The 15,138-nt window shown below is 37.3% G+C and overlaps 1 protein-coding gene across 1 annotated transcript in view; it reads left to right on the forward strand.

Annotated features, from left to right (window-relative positions):
* Nucleotides 1-15,138, forward strand: part of LOC149802750 (uncharacterized) — a 248,263-nt gene that overhangs the window by 41,878 nt on the left and 191,247 nt on the right. Inside the window, exon 9 of the mRNA XM_089953826.1 lies at nt 463-626. Within this exon, the coding sequence (XP_089809952.1) occupies nt 463-626 (164 nt within the window). The remainder of the gene's footprint in view (nt 1-462; nt 627-15,138) is intronic.

Here is a 15,138-nt window from a genome sequence, read left to right on the forward strand (position 1 = left end):
GCAACATAAATTGCCAAAATGCATGACAGATATGTGAACATATTGATGTAGAATGTTGGTCAGAATATGAGATTACTGCAACAGTGTTTTTTGTTTTTTTTACTGGAATTATGAAGTCAGGACTGAGACTCAGAGCCCCTAGGTCCCAGTGACTTTTTATTTTACTGGACTTATGATACTTGTATTGGGACTGAGATAGCCTGTAGATCCTAAACCTATTAGATTTGAAATGCATGTGCCATTTTACCATCCATGATTATTTCCAAAACCATTCATCCTATCTAATAATGAACACATTATTTATGCTTATTTCACCATACAAGAGTGTATAGGTCAAGATTCATGCTAGTTTAGAGTAGTTTCTAATGTACAAAATGCACTGTGATAAGCTTTAACCTCTAACATCAATTTGTTTTCTTCTAAGTTGCATTTATTGTCACATAATATATTGGACTATTTCAGTTTCTGATGGTGCCCCTCTTGTTTTGGAAATTACTGTTACTGACTCAACTCATTTCCTACAGCCTTTTACTTACAATGTTGCTGGTCAGAATGTTTACCTGGGAAGCAGAGATTATATTTGGAAACTAACTGCAGCTAGTCCCCGAGCCATAGTTACTACAAAGGTAAACCAGATCATTCTTTGGCTTGCTTAGGAGTTCATTTTTAAGTATAAATAACCTTAATAACCTTAGTACTTGTTAAAATAAAACACATAGTCCAGAAGTTTCTTTTCTCACATAATTATCTTGTGTAGAACACAGTCCTTTTACATTTTTCCTGAGTGAAATTGATAATTGGATTTTCTTAAAAAGTGGGAGACAAACATACTTTTAACAATGTTTGTGGATATAGATAAACTTATATACCATTATGAAAATGTAGGTTATTGGCTAACTCTTCTGGTTGAAAAGCCAAAAAGTTTGCAGCATTTTTATAGATAATTAACTTTCATATGCAAATGAGAGTTCCAGATAACATTGCCTTATTGTTAGCTAGAAGATTTGTGCCAAACTTTCTGGCTACTGATATATAATAGCCAGAAAGTTTTAAATGCCAGAAATTGTTATGGCAAGCTTTCTGGTTATTGATTAGTCAGAAAGTTTGCCAGAAATTGTTATAGCAAGTTTTCTGGTTATTGATTAGTCAGAAAGTTTGCCAGAAATTGTTATGGCACGTTTTCTGGTTATTGATTAGTCAGAAATTTTGCCAGAAATTATGGCAAGCTTTCTGGTTATTGATTAGTCAGAAAGTTTGCCAGAAATTGTTATGGCAAGCTTTCTGGGTATTGATTAGTCAGAAAGTTTGCCAAAAAGCCATTTGTGGCAACTATTCTGGCAATGTTATTTAGAATTATCATTCCCTCATTTTACATATACATGTTTTCTGAAGAACTCATTGCACATGCTGAAGCTTCACTTGCTATTATTCATGCATTTTTACTGAGGACTTTGAAATCTCTGAATAAACAGAAGGAACTGAAGTGGAGGAAATAAATACAAATTTGAATCAGTATTTATCATACTTGTTTGAAACAGTTTTTATCAAAGTTGAACATTCTTTCTTATAGTTGTGCAAAATATTAGTTTACATTAATTTATATGTAACATGTGAAATTTAGTTTTAAAATGAAACCTTGCAACAGAATACTGTGATGTGCTGATGTGCTGATCAGTTTGTTTTATAAATAGCACTTCAGATACAAAATATATTTAATTTAGCATATTCAGTTTTTTGAAAAAATCAACAGTTTTCCTTAAAATATAGTTGCACATAAAGCAAATAATAAAGACTTGGTGGGTACATGATTTGGATCACATGAAATGAATCACTAAGGAAAGATGCCAGAAATCCAAGCCAATGCACAAGATGGGGGCAGGGTGGATGCTGTCCAGCAGGCTGCTCCCCTGTCCCACCCCTATCTATTAAACTGGTACATTTTTAGATGAAATAGAAGAATGTTAGCCATTTAAAGTGCAATAAAAACCCTCAAAAAAATCTAACATCCTTCTGCTTTTTCTATGATGCAGGTACCATCCACTGAAAATATACTGCAGCACACATACTATGTAACATGGACACAAATTTGATTATAATCATGTTTGGCAATCTGTAACATGAACACAAATTTGATTAATATCGTGTTTGGCAATATGTAACATGGACACAAATTTGATTATAATCATGTTTGGCAATATGTAACATGGACACAAATTTGATTATAATCATGTTTGGCAATATGTAACATGGACACAAATTTGATTATAATCATGTTTGGCAATATGCAACATGGACACAAATTTGATTATAATCATGTTTGGCAATATGTAACATGGACACAAATTTGATTATAATCATGTTTGGCAATATGTAACATGGACACAGATTTAATTATAATCATGTTTGGCATATGTAACATGGACACAAATTTGATTATAATCATGTTTGGCAAAACAACATAAGCATTTGATTATTTTTTATGTTCACCAATCCAAAATCATTTCACATTCTTAGAAACATACCTAACTGCTGTTCTTGCCCATCCTTTTTTAACATGATCCTAAATTTTTGTTTTGCCTTTTATTCTGGAAGAACTATGACATCACATCTGTCAAACAAAAGTAACGAAATTATTCACTTCAGACCGGGGAAAAAGTAAACTAAAACTATAAAAATTTGAAGAAAACTATGTGTCCAAGATGTCTGAACATGGCTTTAGGTAAAGTTCACTGCACAAAGGCCATTTTGAACTTGATATAACTTATTTACTTCTGTAGGAATAATTATAGACTGACCATTACATTGGGGGGCGGGGGGCAGGGGAGGTGGGCATGAATTTTTTTAAAACCTAGATATTTTTTTTCTTGTAACCAAAAATACTTTTTTTTCCTCAAATTATATAATGAATATAATTAGTTCATTTGCAATGCAAATCAAATAAATATTTCTTTTCAAGCTTTTGGTGAGACTGCAAATTTTCTGTGAAAAAGTCCCAGGTCTCCCTCACAAAAAATAAAAAACCTAATTTGCTATAAGCTGATGCATACAATATTGCTCTTATACACATGTTTTGTTTAGAATGCCACATTTTTCTCTTCATAGGATAGGAAAATGCCAGTATGAGAGTAAATTTGCTGAATTCCTATATTTATGGAAAAAAAATCGAAAAAAAAAAATGGGAAAGTGATAAAAGCTTATCTCTTCTTCCCATAATACACTGACAACATGAATGGTTTTGATAACTGCAGTTTGGCAGGTGCAGCAGTAGATAATATTGATGTACAAAAGGTCAACTCAATGACTGATAAACAAAATTAACATTATCTCATCTGATGTTTAAAATGGAGATGAGGGAAAAATATATAGTGCCTGCTGATTGTCTGCAAAATGCAACATAATCTGTTTTACTCATCAGCATGAAAACTCCATGACCTTCATTTGCAGAAGTTTTTTACTGGTTGCATGATTAGTTGCTGCACATGTACAGGTTTTGCGTGCATTAGATCTTCCTAATTTAACTAGCAAATTAGTGACTGTTCAGATGCCAAATTTGAGTCAGTTTGAAAACTTGGCTGCAAAAGTTCTTTGTGTAAGTAAGTCATGTGCACATTTCAATTCCAGTAAATCAGGCTGTCAGTAAGGGAAATAACTGCTATTGTTATCCATTACCAATTAATAATAATAATAATAATAATAACAATAATAATAATGATAATAATAGCATCAACACTTTCAGTTACAAAAACAAACATGGAGAGGTAAAATGTCCAATAAAATGAAAAATGAGAAAAAGATAAGATTAAGAAAATTGGAATTCTATAAACATATCCATTTTTTTCTGGTAAAAAATAATTATTTTTAAATCATTGATATTGTTTGGAATGTTAAAATATAGAAAATAAAACTAAACACATTTACTTTACTTAAGTCCTTTATTTTATTATTAACATCATTATTAAAACTTTTGATAATTTACCACATTCCAAAAATTTAGTATAATCTTGTAATAGTATTAAGTATCAGTCAAATTGAAATTACTGGAAATTACAATATAATATACACGTTACATGGAAGGGATTCAGTATATGAGTAAAAATGCTTAATGAATTTTATTGATGCATATTACTAAACTCTGTTTCTTCTGTGCAATGTTTAGCCTACTTGTATTGCATTTATTCTTTAATAACATGTATGCCTTTCAAACAAAGTGATGTTTTTTACAAACCTAGATATATTAATGACAGATTGGGATAACAGAACTTGAAACACTTAAGATGGGAACAGTAAGAAAAAATGTTATGTAACAAATATCAGCTAAAACTCTGTACAAGCTCTCACATAACTATGAACTCAGGGCACTTGCAGAGAAAAAACAAAATCCAGTAAGAAATCATTAGAAGAACACAATTGATTGAGGGAATGTTAGGTATCTTGAAAACTTGATACCTACAGGTGAAATATCTTGATCAAAAGTTCAGGATACATCAGGGTTATTTTATAGAATTACAGACTATTGCACCAGGATGTCACAACACTATTGCACCATGATATGTCAGGATGTCACAACAGTATGGCACCATGATATATCAGGATGTCACAACACTATTGAACCATGATATATCAAGATGTCACAACACTATTGCACCATGATATATCAAGATGTCACAAGGCTATTGCACCATGATATATTAGGATGTCACAACACTATTGCACCATGATATATCAGGATGTCACAAAACTATTCAACCATGATATATCAAGATGTCACAACACTACTGCACCATGATATATCAGGATGTCACAACACTATTGCACCATGATATATTAGGATGTCACAACACTATTCCACCATGATATATCAGGATGTCACAACACTATTGCACCATGATATATCAGGATGTCACAACACTATTGCACCATGATATATCAGGATGTCACAACACTATTGCAAGTAGTGAAGGGGGACGATTTAGCCTCAATGGGAATTAGCATTACAGACCCCCCCCCCCCCCGGGGACGGTTTAGCCTCAATGGAAATTTAACATGGAGAAAAATCGTGGGATTGTTTAGCCTCAAGAGGAATTGAACATGGGAATATGGGACTGTATAGCGTCAAGGGAATTTAAACAGGGTGGGACTGTATAGCGTCAAGGGAAATTGAACATGGGAAAAATTGCTGGGTCACTCTAGGGACAAGGGGAATTGAACATGGGAATAGAGTGTGGGTCTGTCTAGGGACTAGGGCAATTTAACATATGGAAATTGAACATGGTGGGTCTGTATAGCATCAAGGGGAATTGAGCATGGTGGGATTGTCTAGGGACAATGATGGTAGAGGGTCAAACACAACAGAGACAGAAACATACAGACACTAGTACAAGCGTGAGATTTATATATAAAGCATTACCAAGACCTGAACTCTTGCTGGGGTGTTCAAAAATTTGCATAATTGTAATGATGCTATAAATAGCTATAATCAAGGAAATGCTCAACGACCAATTGGATGTGACTAAAAGTAACGCTAAAATGACGAAATTGTCCCAGAATTTAAAGGAAAATAAACATATCCCCGAAAATTAAGTTACAATGGTTTAGACTAAAATGGATAAAATTAGTAACTACTTACAATATCAACTTGTGTGACGATCGTGGATAAACACCCATGCATCTATTTATAGCTATAATCAGCTAAAATTCCTATGAAATCCCACTATCTATTTATACTACAACTTGTGGGTTATTCCTTTGGAAAACCCCACTATCTTTTTATAGCCTCAGCTTGAGTGACGTTCTTGTTTATGAACTCTAGTACATATGTATAGCTACAACCTGTGGAAATCCCCAAGTCCATATTTATAGACTCGAAATTTCCAGCGTCAGTGACGTCACTGTACTGAACACTAGGGGATAAATGTCAACAGTGTTGCAAGTGGCTGACCTGAATACACGCTACTGCAGGTAGGTAGGTAGAGTGTATCTGATAGGGATAAAGTGAGTTTTATAGGGACAAACAGAGACCAATACACACACACACACACACACACACAACGTACGCGCGCAGACATACGCACACACACACACACACACACACAGAGGGAAGAGGAAAAAAACAAACCCAAAATATACTATCAACACAGAAGGGAGATAATACAACCCCAAATAAGCTATCCACACAAACGTACGCGAACGCATACAAACCCCATATATACTATCCCCACAAACGTACGCAAACGCATACAAACCCAAATATACTTTCCATACAAACGTACCGAACGCATACAGTTCCCAAATATATTATGCACACAACGTCGCTAACGCGGACAAACCCCAAATATACGATCTACACTCGGGAGGAAGAAGAAAAAAACAACCAAATATACGAATTACGCAACGTACGCGAATACACACACACACACACACACACACACACACACACACAGACACACACAGAGGGAAGAGGAAAAAAAACTAACCCCAAATATACTATCAACACAGAAGGGAGATAATACAAACCCCAAATAAACTATCCACACAAACGTACGCGAACGCATACAAACCCCAAATATACTTTCCATACAAACGTACCGAACGCATACAGTTCCCAAATATATTATGCACACAACGTCGCTAACGCGGACAAACCCCAAATATACGATCTACACTCGGGAGGAAGAAGAAAAAAACAACCAAATATACGAATTACGCAACGTACGCGAATACACACACACACACACACACACACAGACACACACACACAGACACACACAGAGGGAAGAGGAAAAAAAACAAACCCCAAATATACTATCAACACAGAAGGGAGATAATACAAACCCCAAATAAACTATCCACACAAACGTACGCGAACGCATACAAACCCCAAATATACTATCCACACAAACGTACGCGAACGCATACAAACCCCTAATATACTTTCCATACAAACGTACCGAACGCATACAGTTCCCAAATATATTATGCACACAACGTCGCTAACGCGGACAAACCCCAAATATACGATCTACACTCGGGAGGAAGAAGAAAAAAACAACCAAATATACGAATTACGCAACGTACGCGAATACACACACACACACACACACACACACACACACACAGACACACACACACAGAGGGAAGAGGAAGAAAACAAACCCCAAATATACTATCAACACAGAAGGGAGATAATACAAACCCCAAATAAACTATCCACACAAACGTACGCGAACGCATACAAACCCCAAATATACTATCTACACAAACGTACGCGAACGCATACAAACCCCAAATATACTTTCCATACAAACGTACCGAACGCATACAGTTCCCAAATATATTATGCACACAACGTCGCTAACGCGGACAAACCCCAAATATACGATCTACACTCGGGAGGAAGAAGAAAAAAACAACCAAATATACGAATTACGCAACGTACGCGAATACACACACACACACACACACACAGACACACACACACACACACACACACACACACACACACACAGAGGGAAGAGGAAAAAAACAAACCCCAAATATACTATCAACACAGAAGGGAGATAATACAAACCCCAAATAAACTATCCACACAAACGTACGCGAACGCATACAAACCCCAAATATACTATCCACACAAACGTACGCGAACGCATACAAACCCCTAATATACTTTCCATACAAACGTACCGAACGCATACAATTCCCAAATATATTATGCACACAACGTCGCTAACGCGGACAAACCCCAAATATACGAACTACACTCGGGAGGAAGAAGAAAAAAACAACCAAATATACGAATTACGCAACGTACGCGAATACACACACACACACAGACACACACACACACACACACACACACACACACACAGAGGGAAGAGGAAAAAAACAAACCCCAAAATATACTATCAACACAGAAGGGAGATAATACAAACCCCAAATAAACTATCCACACAAACGTACGCGAACGCATACAAACCCCAAATATACTATCCACACAAACGTACGCGAACGCATACAAACCCCAAATATACTTTCCATACAAACGTACCCGAACGCATACAATTCCCAAATATATTATCCACACAACGTCGCTAACGCGGACAAACCCCAAATATACGAACTACACTCGGGAGGAAGAAGAAAAAAACAACCAAATACACGAATTACGCAACGTACGCGAATACACACACACACACAGACACACACACACACACACAGAGGGAAGAGGAAAAAAAACAAACCCCAAATATACTATCAACACAGAAGGGAGATAATACAAACCCCAAAAAAACTATCCACACAACCGTACGCGAACGCATACAAACCCCAAATATACTATCCACACAAACGTACGCAAACGCATACAAACCCCAAAATATGCTATCCATACAAACGTACGCGAACGCATACAAACCCCAAATATACTATCCACACAACGTCGCTAACTCATACAAACCCCAAATATACTATCCACACCCCATCACTAACGCATACAAACCCCAAATATACTATCCACACTCGGGAGGAAGAGGAAATAAACAACTAAATATACGATCTACACGACGTACGCGAACACACACACACACACACACACACACACACACACACACACTCACACACACACCACAGAGGGAAGAAGAAGAAAACCATTATACACTATCCACACGGAGTGAAGAAATAACCCTTTATATATACTATCAACAGAGAGTGAAGAAAAGAACTCGTTATATTCCATCAACACAGAGTGAAGAAGAAAAAGTTTTTTGAAAGCACCTAAACCCTCACCTGCAATGACCAACTCTGCCAAACACCTACACCCCACCCCCACTCCCAACACTACAAAACCCATTTAACCCGTTATTTTATGGCATCAGTGTGTGATTTAGGAAACATCAAGACACAAAATGATGGATGCATAGACTGACTATTGTTTACCGACTTGCATGCTTAAAGAGCGTGCGTGAAGGAAAACATCCCTTCATTTCAATTCTAACTAAAACATGTTCCAGAGGGATAGAGATAGGTGAAAGAGCACAATTTCATAAAGTGTGAGTAAAAAACAAAACACGTCATCCTTATTATAGAATGTCAAGACTAAGAGACACTTACGTTTTCTTTCTGGTCTATTCTCTTATAGAAGGTAGTGTGAAATTTCACATCAGGGCCAACGCATCGGCTCACATTGTCAATTTTTTCCATTTCCATGTCTTTACTGGCACAAGTTCTTCATCATCTTCAATTTCTTCTTCTTCTGAATCCCTCTTCTCTGTTTCGTTTTGTTTCTGTTTCTTCTCTTTACTCGTAGGGCACTCTGAATCCCAGTGTCCTTTCTCCCGACAGCGATATTAGGCATATTGACTTTTGTCTCTCTTTCTTAGACGAAGCAGGTATTCTGGAGACAAATACCCATTTACCTTTGCAGATATAGCAAACTTCATCAGCACTTACACACTTTCGTATGGCTCTCATCAAATCAACGACCAAAAGAGTAAGTTTTGTTGCCACTTTCGCCTGTGAATTATGCTTTCGTATGACTTTTAGCAAATATTTGACGAGCAGGTCGATCTGTGCTGACTCTTCCATCTTCTTGATCGTTTGAGAGGAATGAATACTCTGACGCTAAGACACTCTCCCTATGTACAGGGACCTGCTGCGTATGAAGCCTAGTCAAATGTAATTTTGCAATAAGATGAAACGATTTCATTGATAAAGTAAAAGGCAATGACGTGCCGTGTCGCCTCACACAAGAGCTGAAGTGTTAGCTCAAATCCGTGTCAGCGATTTCGAAGACGACATAACTGAGCTTTCATCAATGTTCTCCACATATGCCACAAAACCACGAGTCCTGCTTCACGCCAAAAGAAATTTCGTTCAGTCCCTAAAATATAGTATCACATCTGAGAAACGCAAAAACGAACTTCCAGAAAACTGAGAACGACGACTTACACCTACAACGTAAATGTATGAGTTCAAGTAGTGCGTAAAACTGTCAAATTAAATTTGTATAGTCAAGACGAAACGATCTCTTTTCGAACAAGAAAGCAGACACCAAGCGACAATGGCGATCCGTGTCACACAACACTTCTAAAAATGTATATTATCAGAGGTTTGTTCTAGCGATCTGCACGGTTAAATTAAATGTTGATGTATTTTGCAATAAGACGGACACAATTTCCATGGGATCGCCCACGGTACGATTGTTCGTGCATTAGTTTAATTTTTAAAAATATTTTTTTTATATAAATCGCCTATAGGATAGACTCAGTAAAGCATGGCCATTCTCGTCACTGTCTGAATAGCTACTCAAGTCAATTCGAAGCGAACGCGGTAAGAAAATAAGTATAGCCAATGAAATGGCTTACAATGGGTGATGCATTGTTTTGTTCTAGGACTGTGTGGTATAATAATCCCTATGTTCTTGCGTTATTACTATTACAGTGCAGACAGACTGAAATGTGAACTTACAAGCCCTCTTTGTGTGTGTTGTACCATTTCTTCTTACCACATCAAAATACTGAGCGTCACAGTATTGGTTCGCGTTTTCAAGCTGACCATTTTTTTATATCTCACTTAAACATTTTAACATAAACACTCACACTCACATCGGTAGAGTCAGAACAGACGTGTTACAGTATTGAGGGGCAAGTTATCTTTTTTTGTTTTTTCAAACTAATAAATTTGGGGTTTGTATCAAGTAAAGAACCGAAAGTACAGTGAAACTCAAGGATGATGACCCAATCTGTCTGTCTATTGATGCGTGTATTTACTTAAGAAGAAATATGACCTCTAAAATACAAAGAGATACGGCAAGCATGATTAGATTAAACACAACGATGTTTTCCTTCACGCCCGTGTAATTTAGAGTTTCAATCGTCTTTGAAGACAAACTTGGTCTCCTTTTGTAGGGCTTGAAATAATAAAAAACCTGAAAAAATCTTAAGCACTTTGCTATAGATAATTTCATCAACAGACTAAAGGACATAAATACCGTTACAACAATAGAAAGCCTTAAATCTTCTATCAAAAAGAAATGCATCAAAAAAATTAAAGATTAACGATAACTAACCAATGAAACCGAATTTAACAAAGGCAATGACATGTGAACAAATGCCTCTCACTTTGGAAAGGTAGGCGAATGTACTCTGTCATGCACTATCAACTTGAAAAAAATTATAAACAGAGAGAAACCTGAATTCAAAATTCAGTTGTTTTTTGTTCAAAATTGTTTCGTTTCTTTTTTCTTTTTTTGGAAAAAATTTAAGCACTAATATAGAGTGGAAAAGGGAAAATGCACATACAAACTTTGATATTTCTGAAAAAATGAGGGGATATTCCTAACGTTCATAACCACCTATATATGCTTGGACTTGTCTGTGACTTATCCACAAAACAAGATGTACATATTTCTGGTCAAGCTGCAAGTGTGTGCGTGTTTTTGAAAATGGTAAAAATTGGATATACAATTTTCTCGTGACACTTATAAAGTGAAGAGTCTGTGCAAGTGTCAAAAGCCAAAGTCATATAAGTTTTGTATTTTGTACGGCTTGTAAAGATTTCCACTTTAGAAAATGTGAAGTATCACAAGTTATTATCACAAACAGAAGTGGAACATAGGGGCTTGCAAGAAAGAAAATAACCCAGACAGTTGGTGTCATCAAGAGTGCTAGAGACGGTACCCGAACTTGCTTGCTTGCTTACTTGAATTAAAGTGATTTTCGCTCTAATGGAGCATGTATCACTGGTTTAATAACACACCGCGTGATTTTTAATTACTCCTGGGGAAGGAAAGAGAGCCTCATCCCCCAGGCTTTTATGTACTCACAGACTATTTTTAAATTTAGCCACTTAGGTGTAGGACTAACTAGTCCTTAACAACCTGACTGAAAGGCTTTAAACATGAGTGGGAATTGTCTCACCACACATTCATTTTTCTGTCCGAGCGTGGTAAAGGAGGAAAAAGGTGCTCAGCAAGACAGCCGTGGATGTCAAGTACTCAACAAAACGCTCGCACGTACTTATTTCAAATCAAGTCGAGTCACCAACAAAGACGACGTGTACGACATCAAAAGCATTGTCAAACGCAGAAACCGTAAAGTGGGCAAACGACGTGTCAAAGAAGTCAAAGTACGTTGGAAAGGATATCCGCCCAGTTTTCATTCTTGGATCGACGCTTCGCACGTCATCGACTATAAAAAGAAGTGACCATCATTTCCTTTCACACAGATTCAGCTACTGCGATCACTCCTTCACCCAATTCTTCTCTGCAAGATTTACAAAAACAACCCTTGTGGGTGTGGTATGGAGAACGTGTGCCTAAAACGCAAATCGTCTTTTTCTGCCAAACCTTCGTGGTGTATTGTGTCATCGGTGCAGCCATTGCCAATTTGAGTTTGCAACAAGGAGACAAACAATTGTGGACCATTGTATTGAGCAGTTGCATCGGTTACCTGCTTCCTAATCCCTCCCTGAAATTCTCCTCGAACGGGAACAACGGTAACCTTGTGTCCAGTGTCAGTGCCAGTCACCACTCCAACAACAACCCCATTTTGGGCGGAGACACTCCTCTGACTTCCAGTGACACCCCGGAGAGCCACAAAACTCTGGAATTATGAGCAATAACAACCAATTTTACTTAACCTTACCCAGTGACAGTTCCATGGAGGTGTTTCCCAAGAACACGTTGTGCTGTTACACGGTCAAATTACCTCAGACCATCCAGTTATATCACGAAGCCCATTGGGAAGTGGCTTTAGTGGAAATCATTCACCCAACACAAATCAAGAACATCACCGAAAAGCAAAACACTTTCGAGGTGGAAATCCTGAATGCCCACCTGGAGGAAGAAATCAATAAAATCGGGTTTTTAGGGGACACAAGACCAGCCAGCAATCCTGCCTTCATTATCTACACCTTGAAAATTCCTTCAGGTTATTATTTTAGTGGTGAACATTTGGTGGACACTATTGCGGACAGGTTCAACTTAGCCTTTGGCAAAGCACTGAACAGAGCCAAAAAAAGTGTGAAGATTGAGTACCATAAAGTGGCTCATCGTCTCATGATCAAATTTCAAGATACGGACACATTGTCCCTCAGGTTCAATGGTAGTTTGTTTGAAATTTTGGGTGGACATGCAGAAATGGTCGCAAACAAATTGATCCCCAAGATCAACAGTAATATGGATTTTTACAGAGCTTTTGGAAACCCGGTAGAACTGAACCAAGGACTTAATTTGATCTTTGTGTATTCCGATGTGGTGGAGTAGAACGTGGTGGGACACACCTCTGTGCCGTTACTGCGTGTCATTCCTTTCAAAGTGGATAGTACCACAAACAATGACCAGGAAGGTGCAAACACCTATCACGTACACCGTGAATTTGTACATCCTCACTATTTGCCCGTCAGTAAGTCGTATTTAGACACTGTCAACATTGCTATAAAAGGAGATCTAGGATAAAATATTCCATTCTCCAAAGGGAAAGTTACAGTGAAACTCCATTTTCGAAAACGGTTCTCTAACGAATTGTAAGTCAAGACAGCGACGAGTGACATTTTCACCCTATAAAATCCGGCCAGATGCGTGTGGAATTTCAGTTTGCAGAAAATCTACGCGCAGATAATACGGTGAACGTCATCCTGTATGCTGAGTTTGACAATACGATATAAACCAACAGTTTGAGAGAAGTCATTCTACACCATTAGAAGTCATGGAAGACTTTTATCAATGTTTATATAGTAGGGATTCTTTGGACATGGAATGTGAAGATCCTGAGGAAGGAGAACTCCAAGACAAAGACGAAGAAGTCATCATGATGAAGTCTAGATGGCCAGAACAAGAATCACATTTAGTTTCCTGTTATGCTATAGTCTTGACAGAAAAAAATTAAGGAATTGATCAAGAAAGATTGCTATGGATGTCATAACGATCATCCCAGTCAAATTCAACACGATAAATGCCTGATGCTGAGTCAAGAAGAAAAATTGGACGAATATCTGGACGAAGCTTGGAGTCTCATCTCGGAAGAAGACGTGTTACAACAGTGGTATAAAGACTTGCGTGAACATTATTGTCCTCCATTAACAACTCAAGAGATCCATCGCATCGAAGCTCTCTTGGATCAGAGTTGGGAGACAAGGCGAAGAAACGGTTACTTTTCAGACATTTTCAAGCAAAAAGTCAGGATCGAATTGATGACTTATTATTACCTGTGAAGAAAAAAACAACACACAAATGGATACCTGGGAACTTTATTACCTTTTGAACTACAGTTCGTACACTGCTTCTTGGAATCCTGTCGTCTGTGCTAAAGATGAACTCCCTCATCGCAAACCTCAAGGCCATCAAGCTTATGTGATCAACACGGACGACAGTCATCTCCCAGGAACCCACTGGGTAGCCGTCTACTTTCCTCAAGAAGGATGTGTCGAATATTTCGATTCGTATGGATTGCCCCCTTTGGAAGGCGATATCATGGACTTTATGAGAAGAAATGCTCAGACCACACGATTCAATAATGTGAAATAACAAAGCACATATTCCTTGGTGTGTGGACAATATTGTGTGTATTTTCTGCATCATCGTAGTCTGGGCTATTCTTTAGAACATTTAGTGACTTATTTTGATCGTCATTCTTCTAGAAACGATGAGAAAGTAGATCGATGGTTTTGTGACCAGTATGCTTATCTTTTGTCTCTAACTAGGAAATGTAGTGTCCATGAATGGCCTAATGACTTCCAACAGTGGAAATCACAATTTCATTCACAACGTTGTCAGCCCTGTCCAAAATAATGTGTGAGTTGAAAAAAATCTTTGTCATTTGAAGAAAAATGTTTGATGTTATATTGTTGGATTATTGTTAAAAATGTTAGAGTTGTTTGTTAGTGTTAAGTAATTTGGAATAAAAATGTGTTTTGAAGAAAAAAAAATGCCTTTGTGGTTTGTTTAACTATAGGTATCCTGATTCATGCTCTTTGCCTTATCTCTATCCCACCCATAACACTATTTGAACGGTTCGACTCGAAAACCGTGTAGTAATGATTTCCTTCACGTCAGCGCTTTGAAAATAAAAACGGGACAATCTCCAGTCTGCCCATCCATTGTCGACTCATCTTCCTACGAAGACGTGCTCAAGATTAGCCAAG

Source organism: Sinohyriopsis cumingii, chromosome 3 (genome assembly GCF_028554795.1).
Source record: "Sinohyriopsis cumingii isolate HCF-2022 chromosome 3, ASM2855479v2, whole genome shotgun sequence".
NCBI classification, from domain to species: Eukaryota; Metazoa; Mollusca; class Bivalvia; order Unionida; family Unionidae; genus Sinohyriopsis; species Sinohyriopsis cumingii.